Source organism: Neoarius graeffei, chromosome 12 (genome assembly GCF_027579695.1).
Source record: "Neoarius graeffei isolate fNeoGra1 chromosome 12, fNeoGra1.pri, whole genome shotgun sequence".
NCBI classification, from domain to species: domain Eukaryota; kingdom Metazoa; phylum Chordata; class Actinopteri; order Siluriformes; family Ariidae; genus Neoarius; species Neoarius graeffei.
The window spans coordinates 6694667-6704178 of NC_083580.1; the positions used below are offsets into that span (position 1 = coordinate 6694667).

General features: G+C 42.1%; 1 protein-coding gene across 3 annotated transcripts in view; it reads right to left on the reverse strand.

The window, feature by feature from the left end:
- The window catches only part of grin1a (glutamate receptor, ionotropic, N-methyl D-aspartate 1a), a 52128-nt gene extending 45544 nt beyond the window's left edge, over nucleotides 1-6584 (reverse strand). For all 3 annotated transcript variants that reach the window (XM_060934975.1, XM_060934974.1, XM_060934973.1), the window contains exon 1: nucleotides 6185-6584. In XM_060934975.1, the coding sequence (XP_060790958.1) occupies nucleotides 6185-6433 (249 nt within the window). In that variant the 5' untranslated portion in view covers nucleotides 6434-6584. The remainder of the gene's footprint in view (nucleotides 1-6184) is intronic.
- Nucleotides 6585-9512: the final 2928 nt, after the last annotated feature.

Consider the following 9512-nt stretch of genomic DNA (forward strand, 5'->3'; position numbering starts at 1 on the left):
ACAAGGACGGAAGTAATTAACTTGTTTTGTGGATGTTTCAAGCAACATTAAATGTAGCTATAAATGGATAAAAAGTACGATGTCATGTCATTCAGTAATCAGTAAAAAATTGCATTTGTTCGCAAATTTCTGTGGTATAAAAGGAATAAAATACTTTGTGTTGTTAATGTGCTGTTATTGGAAAATAATCAACCCCTGGGTGGTAAAAGTGACTCACGTCCTTCACCACAGCTTAATATATGTTTTCAAGAGCGTGTGATATCTAGGCCGTGCTCTTTACTCATCTCGAGAGTTCCATTCAAGTTTAACGAGCTGTCACAATCATTCTTATATAACAGTTTGTAACACACACGCTCCATTATTTCTACACCTAGTTGGTTTTGTAACAGCTGTCTCCTTACCACAGGAAGCTCCAAATCCCCTGCAGGCTGACAGCATGCTACAGAAACACGCATTTTATTTTCAGCGTTATCATCGTTATTGCTGAATCTGGACTGCACCCGGTCACAAACTAACATCGACCGTAATCCAAACACTGCCTCCGGGTTTAAAAACAAGCCACAGTAAACAGATCTGGTGTCCTCCATGCAGTGAGAGATGACGTGTGGTGTGTTATACAATTTTAATCCTGTTTTTCTTCCAAATTTTAGTCAATTCACATTCACTAGCTTGGTCTTTGCTATCAGCGAGGGCAGTGGTGCTAAAGGTGGGGTCCAGGTCCATGGATCCCCAGGGTTCTATGAATTTTTATTATTTTGTTACAGTTTTGGAAATCACAACCCGCCTTAAAGTGCCATTCCACCATTGGATGTATTCTTTGGCATAAAATACAATATATTTTATGACAACATGACTAGACAGAGAAATCTTTTAGCTTCAAAATGATATATCAAACATAATTTTTTGACAACGACAAGTATATTAATTTTGCGACCAAAGACACCTACCCTTTTAATTTCCGCGGTAGTGAAACGTGATGTCATCAGCAGGTTCCCCTTCTTGTGTACCACATGTCGGTCTATTTTTAGACCAGGAAACCCCCAAAGTGAGAGAGTCATTTCTCCTCGTATATGGGGGCCAAAAAAATTACGAAAAATTTTGAGTTAATCTTTCAGTTAGCTAGATTTATTGGTATTAGCTCGATTTATTGGTATTATTTTTATCGCGTTCTATCCGCCATTGCTGATAATATGTGCCACGTCACACGTCACGTGGTACACAAAAAGGGGAACCTGCCGATGACATCACGTGCGGAAATTAAAAGGGTAGGTGACTTTGGTCGCAAAATTAATATACTTGTCGTTGTCAAAAAATTATGTTTGATATATCATTTTGAAGCTAAAAGATTTCTCTATCTAGTGATACCATTTATATATGTTGTCAAAATATATTGTATTTTATGCCAAAGAATACATCCAATGATGGAATGGCACTTTAACAAAGTTATGATCCTTGTCTTTAGGGATCCAAGCATCAAAGTCAGTTCGGACCTAATGTGTTCTCTTCTGCCCCTCGGACCTGCTTGATCCATCCTGGTGCCCTGTGTCTGGTCGGAGTTTTATCGCATCGCTCCTGTGGAGGACTGCCCCATGAGGACAGTTGAAAGTCACACCTGGAGGACGCTCTGGACTCTTACAGTAATGCTTTTATGGCTGAGGACTACAGTTGACTTGCTAACTTTAGGACTGCAGTTGTCATGAACAGTTTTGCACTCAAGTTTCCATCAATGAAGAGTTTATAACATCAACGAAACTGACTTCATGTTAAAACTGTTAATGTTATAGTCATGCTGTCTGTTGTTGCCCAAATGAGGATGGGTTCCCTTTTGAGTCTGGTTCCTCTCGAGGTTTCTTCCTCATGTCGTCTGAGGGAGTTTTTCCTCGTCACCGTCGCCACAGATTTGCTCATTGGGGATAGATTAGGGATCAAATTAGCTCATGTTTTAAGTCGGTCAAATTCTGTAAAGCTGCTTTGCGACAATTTTTATTGTTAAAAGCGCTATACAAATAAACTTGACTTGACTTGACTTGACTCTAATGTTTGTGGGAAACGGTTTGAGAAACGCTCTAAGATTCCTGAAGCCAGGCATCATCACGTCAACAATGAAGCGAGAAACGCAATCCTTCACATCCACAACAGTTCCAGTTCTTGACTTTCTTGAACTTTGAGAAATGCCACATTTCTGAATGTCATTCGATTGCTTTTAACCCTAATATTTATTTATTTATTTATTCATTCATCTTGAAGAATATTATTCTTTTACTGCATTTCTGTACAATTAACGATTCTGTTGCTGGAGAAAGGATTGAGCTCGTTTCTTGTCTCTTGCATCATGTGTTCCTTTCAGGAAGATTTAGGGCACAAAATTTGACAGCAATTATCCTAGACGTAAAGGTACATCATTCTAGGTAAAAGATACACACTAAAGGTGTAAAAGGTACAAAATAGTGTACCCTTGAGACCACTATCTCAGTGGCAAGGAAAGAATTTATGAGGCTATTATGTAAAAAATAGTGATTATGCATTTATTGTGGTTTACAATCAGACAGTCAGAATAATTTAACGAGACCGTCAATGACGGCGTAACTTACTCCAGCCCCGTCTAGTCCAGAAGGAGCGATCTAAAGTGGGCCACCTTGCGCAATAAATGTTGCAAGCTATATACACTATATACAAGCTATAATATAGAGAAGCTATATAGAAGAACTTTATTCATCACATGTACACTTGTGAAATTCCTCTCTGCATTTAACCCATCTGAAGCAGTGAGCACACACACATACCCAGAGAAGTGGGCAGCCGCGCTACAGTACCCGGAGAGCAGTTGGGGGTTAGGTGCTTCGCTCAAGGGCACCTCAGCCCAAGGTCGCCCCATGTTAACCTAACTGCATGTCTTTGGACTGTGAGAGAAACCGGAGCACCCAGAGAAAACCCACATAGACATGGGGAGAACATATAAACTCCACACAGAAAGACCCCTGTCAGCCACTGGGCTCGAACCCAGAACCTTCTTGCTGTGAAACGACAGTGCTACCCACCATATACACCCTGGGAATACTGATCTATTTGCCAGAAAGAATCCAAAATGGTGAGGAATTAACTGAGAAGAAGCAATTTTTGTTGTCAAGTCAATTCAAAATCCCTCTTATGCCAGTCCCGGTATTAACCAACTCTTTAAGGCGTATGGGTGTGGCGCTGATCTCCTTTTCGATAGCCCTCGGCCTCTTGTCTATACAGCCAGGGTTACAGTGGGGGCTAGTCCTCTGGTAACCAGAAGAGTTTGACTTCCCTACTCACATCTTGCCAGACAGTAATAGGTACCAGTTTTATGATGGTCTTTGTTATGACCTGATTGCAAGTAGAACTTGCGATCTCCCGGTCGAAAGGAGGACACGCTAACCACTAGGCCAGCTTATGGTCGATTTTTGTTGAACTGCTCATTAAGGCTTAATTAGTCCATAACTTCATTAATAATTGTAATTAAGCAAATCTGGGTAGAAGTTACGTATATGCGCCCTAGGTACCCCACCTTCATGCCAGAAAGAATCAAAATCGGTGAAGAATTGAGAGAATTTGTGTGGAATCTGCCTTAGGGATTGATTAATTACTCCATATCTTCATTATCAATTGCAATTATGCAAATTTGGGTAGAAGCTATATGCACCCCAGGCAGACCTGCCTTCCTGCCAAAAAGAATAAAAATTGGTGAAGAACTGAGACAGAAGAAGCGATTTTTGTGAAATGTGGATGACGCCAGATAGATGCCGGATAACACATGATGGGATAAACTCATCACCGGTCGGTCGGATCAGCTAATAACTAGCACATGTGTAAGACTTGCATCTCTTTTTGCTTTCACTTGTGGCCTATGTGAGCATTGTGAGAGTCATTATCTAAAGCACTTGACCTGAGGTTCATGTGTTGATCAGTTTGACCGGTGCACTGACTAATACAACCACTCAGTGATCTATCAGCGTTTTAATACAATTCTTTGACTTCAGTGAAGCACACACGAGCAAAAAACAATTACACATCCTGACCTTTTGCTACGTTTGGCCCACATTTCCTCACTATTGTTCTTTTATGAATCACAATCTGACTCACTGCTTATGAGCCTTTCTGTGTAAATGAACCTGGTAGAAAATAGCGAGATTATTCTAGCTATCGTTTGTGTTAATCAGTAAAATATTCAATCTGTAATAAAAATATTATCTTTCAGCGCATCCATACTGGCATATTTTTGGCTATCAGGGCTTTTTTTATATATACAGGTAGATTTTTGTGTCCTAACTTAATTAATTTAGATTTTTTTTTTTAAATTATTAATATGGTTTCAGCACAAAATGTGTCGTATTTGTTTAGATAGATAGATAGATAGATAGATAGATAGATAGATAGATAGATAGATAGATAGATAGATAGATAGATAGATAGATAGATAGATAGATAGATAGATATTTTTTAAACCTGTCATTCAGAATGTCCACAGTTATAGCTTTTTTTGGGGAAAAAAATGTATATAGGAAAATAGAAATGACCTCCAAATCACTTATTGTAATTTCATATAAACCTCGATGCAAAGTCTTTCCAAACCTCCCACACAAAAAGTCCAGATTGAATATTAAATCCTGTAAAGGTTTTACATTTAAAACTAGTTTTTCAGTGCAGACTTTCAGTTGTTTTTTTTTCTTACCTCCAGAATCAACTGCATGATGCAACAATCTTTAATAATAATAATAATAATAATAATAATAATAATAATAATCTCATCTCATTATCTCTAGCCGCTTTATCCTTCTACAGGGTCGCAGGCAAGCTGGAGCCTATCCCAGCTGACTATGGGCGAAAGGCGGGGTACACCCTGGACAAGTCGCCAGGTCATCACAGGGCTGACACATAGACACAGACAACCATTCACACTCACATTCACACCTACAGTCAATTTAGAGTCACCAGTTAACCTAACCTGCATGTCTTTGGACTGTGGAGGAAACTGGAGCACCCGGAGGAAACCCACGCGGACACGGGGAGAACATGCAAACTCCACACAGAAAGGCCTTCGCCGGCCCCGGGGCTCGAACCCAGGACCTTCTTGCTGTGAGGCGACAGCGCTAACCACTACACCACCGTGCCGCCCTAATAATAATAGTAATAATAATGCTATATTAACGCTGTATTTTGTATTTTGTGGTGATCAAAGTTAAATGTTTCAGTCTTGAATGTTCACAGAGGAAACACATTCCTGAGAGTGTAATTTTCCTGAATTATAATTGTCTAATGTAAATGCTCAATCAAAATTATGTAATGTTTTAAACCACATATTTTATCATATATATATATATATATATATATATATACTACCGTTCAAAAGTTTGGGGTCACTCAGACAATTTTGTGTTTTCCATGAAAAGTCACACTTTTATTTCCCACCATAAGTTGTAAAATGAATAGAAAATATAGTCAAGACATTTTTCTGGCCATTTTGAGCATTTAATCGACCCCACAAATGTGATGCTCCAGAAACTCAATCTGCTCAAAGGAAGGTCAGTTTTATAGCTTCTCTAAAGAGCTCAACTGTTTTCAGCTGTGCTAACATGATTGTACAAGGGTTTTCTAATCATCCATTAGCCTTCTGAGGCAATGAGCAAACACATTGTACCATTAGAACACTGGAGTGAGAGTTGCTGGAAATGGGCCTCTATACACCTATGGAGATATTGCACCAAAAACCAGACATTTGCAGCTAGAATAGTCATTTACCACATTAGCAATGTATAGAGTGGATTTCTGATTAGTTTAAAGTGATCTTCATTGAAAAGAACAGTGCTTTTCTTTCAAAAATAAGGACATTTCAAAGTGACCCCAAACTTTTGAACAGTAGTATATATATATATATATATATATATATATATATATATATATATATATATATATATATATATATATATACTTCCTTGAAGAGCTTCCCTTGAGAATTTTGGACTGCACCTTATTCTGTGTAACTTTTCATCCAGGAAATATGCAACATTCTTGAGACTCGATCAGATCCCTTGTGGTTGAAAGTTTTCTTCACGTCTAGTCCTGTCCCTTGCGCTCTTTGTCCCTACCTTTCAGTCAGGGAGAATGAATGGATTGGGAGGGACACAGCAGGGAAGAGAGCCAGAGCCTGGCATCACCCACGTACCTGGCTGGAGATGAGGTCCTCACACACGGACAGCGCCATCTGAATCGCGTTGGCTTTGTGCGTCACGGAGATGGCGTTGAGTTTAAAGCGGTCTCTGCCGTACAGCGCGCTGGCCTGGTTCACGGCGTCCCGGAACACCTGCTCGTAGCGCTTTTGGCTCAGAACCGCGCCGATGTTCACGATTTTCGTCTCGCAGCCGCCCAGAGCGCACGAGCAGGAGAGCAGGATGAAGAGCACGAAGAAGCGCATGGTGGCGAGAACCTGAGAACCTGATATCCTGCTCAGGTCTGGAGAAGCTTGCTGGATGGATCAGGAAAGCACCGTGGGCTGTGTTCAGAGGTTGAAAATCACCACCTCGGGTTCGAGGTTCATGCTCACTGCGGCGGAATGCACACGGTTGCTGGTTCGATGCTCCGTTTATTCGCGTCTGCGCGTATCAGCTGCACAGTTCGAGCTGCTTGGCTTCATTAAAGCTGCCTTTACCATGCAGCCTTTCACATCACCTGGCTCACCCAGGCAAAATGCATGCTCTTTCACGCCTTATTTCCTGATGGAAGGAAAGAAGTGTGTGATGCGCTGTCTGGATGCTGAGTGTCCGCTGTGTGTGTGTGAGAGAGAGAGAGAGAGAGAGAGAGAGAGAGGCGATGCGGCGCGAGCGATCCGAGCTGCTGTCCGTGGTGCTGCTGACAGCTGGCCTGGTATGCTGGGGTAACCGGTGCATAATTTTGCCACGCCTTCCTTTCTTCCCCTTTCGACACATGGACGTCTCTGCATCTTGACTGCACCAAGTGGCGTCAGGGATTTCGGGTTTGATCCTGACCTGAAATATTTACCAATTCTGAATAATAATAATAATAATAATAATAATAATAGGTTCAATTTAGGGGCGGTACGGTGGTGTAGTGGTTAGCGCTGTCGCCTCACAGCAAGAAGGTCCGGGTTCGAGCCCCGTGACCGGCGATGGCCTTTCTGTGCGGAGTTTGCATGTTCTCCCCATGTCCGCGTGGGTTTCCTCCGGGTGCTCCGGTTTCCCCCACAGTCCAAAGACATGCAGGTTAGGTTAACTGGTGGCTCTAAATTGACCGTGAGTGTGAATGGTTGTCTGTGTCTATGTGTCAGCCCTGTGATGACCTGGCGACTTGTCCAGGGTGTACCCTGCCTTTCGCCCGTAGTCAGCTGGGATAGGCTCCAGCTTGCCTGCGACCCTGTAGAACAGGATAAAGCGGCTAGAGATAATGAGATGAGAGATGAATTTCAATTTAGGGGCAGTACGGTGGTGTAGTGGTTAGCGCTGTCGCCTCACAGCAAGAAGGTCCGGGTTCGAGCCCCGTGACCGGCGATGGCCTTTCTGTGCGGAGTTTGCATATTCTCCCCGTGTCCGCGTGGGTTTCCTCCAGGTGCTCCGGTTTCCCCCACAGTCCAAAGACATGCAGGTTAGGTTAACTGGTGACTCTAAATTGACCGTAGGTGTGAATGTGAGTGTGAATGGTTGTCTGTGTCTATGTGTCAGCCCTGTGATGACCTGGTGACTTGTCCAGGGTGTACCCCGCCTTTCGCCCGTAGTCAGCTGGGATAGGCTCCAGCTTGCCTGCAAACCTGTAGAACAGGATAAAAGCAGCTAGAGATAATGAGATGAGATGAGATGAGATGAGATGAGGTTCAATTTATATAGTGCCTTTCTCAAAACCCAAGGTCGCTTTACAATTATAGGCAGAAAGAAAGGAAAAAAAGTCCACCAAATAGAGTTCAGGATGTCATTCCAGTGGTGTAGCAGCCACAGTCCCACCAAAAGGCACATGAAAACAAGTCCCACACCTCCAGCACAGCCGCCATGACGCCGCCAGCAACATCACTCAGAACACCATGCCATGGATCCACAAAGTGAGCACAGAAGCACCGCCACGCAGAGCACTGGTATATCCCAAACCGCCTGCACATCCACCGCGACGCCACCAAGCAACATCACTCGGAACATCACACCAAGCACTAAAGTACAGAGCACTGGACAACCACGATGTTAAAATGAGCAATGAGCTCACTGCAGTCCATAGCTGGGAGCACAGGCATCACCCACAGCGAACCAAGGCCTGGAGGGAACCAACGCCCAAAACTGGGTCTGGAGCTACGCCACAACTGGCAGACAAAACACTCAAAGAAACGTCAAACTACACAAACACACAGAAAAAAGAAATAAATAAAAATAAAAAAAGGAGAGAAAATAAAATCAAAAAAGCTCCAGTGAGAAGCGGCAGCCAGAATGCGCACGACGTACTCTCAGCTGGAAACGGAAATGAAAAAAAAAATGCTTATTCCTGGATGGTTACCATAAAACATACATACAGCACAGCTCAGTATATACGCCTTTTATAAGCATTCTTATTGTGCACTTACATTATTGTGTAACGATATTCATAAACAGTCAACAGAGTCATCATTCCAATCCCATAGCCTGTTTAACCATCCTGGATACTAAATAAACGCAGCCCTTAGAGCTTGTTTAAACTATTGGCTACCAGCTACGATGGGGTAAAACAATGATTAACCAGTTTCTGTTTAAAACTAGACGATATTAGAGCAGAATGATACTGAGATAAAGTATGGGAGGTTGACTGGAGGAAGAGAAAAATAATTCCTGATCTGGTTTATCAGATCAGATTATATTAAAGGAATAGAAAATGCAAAGTAAATACATGCATAGGTTGTAATATTGAGAGCCTGTAAGAAAAGTTTCAGGCATGTTTGACCATTTATAAGAAAGTCATGAGTGTTTTTGTATCGCTGCTCTAATCCCACCATTAGGCTGCCATGTTGCCTGTTGGAAGGGTGATGCGTGATGTCATTTGGGCACACGGATGAGTGTATACTTCAGTACTGGAGGGGCAAAGCAAAAGGTTTACTAAGGTGACAATGTCGATTTTTTTTCCACTATACATCTGAAATAGTGCATTAATGAGCTGCAACCCTGACTTATGGACAAATCTGAACTGTTTACCTGTAAAACAAAGCTGAAACTATGCATTATACTACTCATTAGCATGCTCTCGACTCATTCATGAAAAACTTCCTCATCAAGGTGTCCCCAAGCTAGCCTACCGTAATTACCGTAATAGGCAGTCCAACCCCCGCGGCACCGCAAAAAGAGGGTAAACAAACACTGCTTTACTCTACAGGATTCATGTGAACATTACAGCAGGATGCACTTGTATGGAAAAAGGTGGAAATATTGCCAGAAACACCTGAGCTGCTGGAATGGTATGCATTTATTTGGTAAAATTCATACATGTAAAAGATACAGTATAAATAGCACAGAGGACAACACAAAGTATAA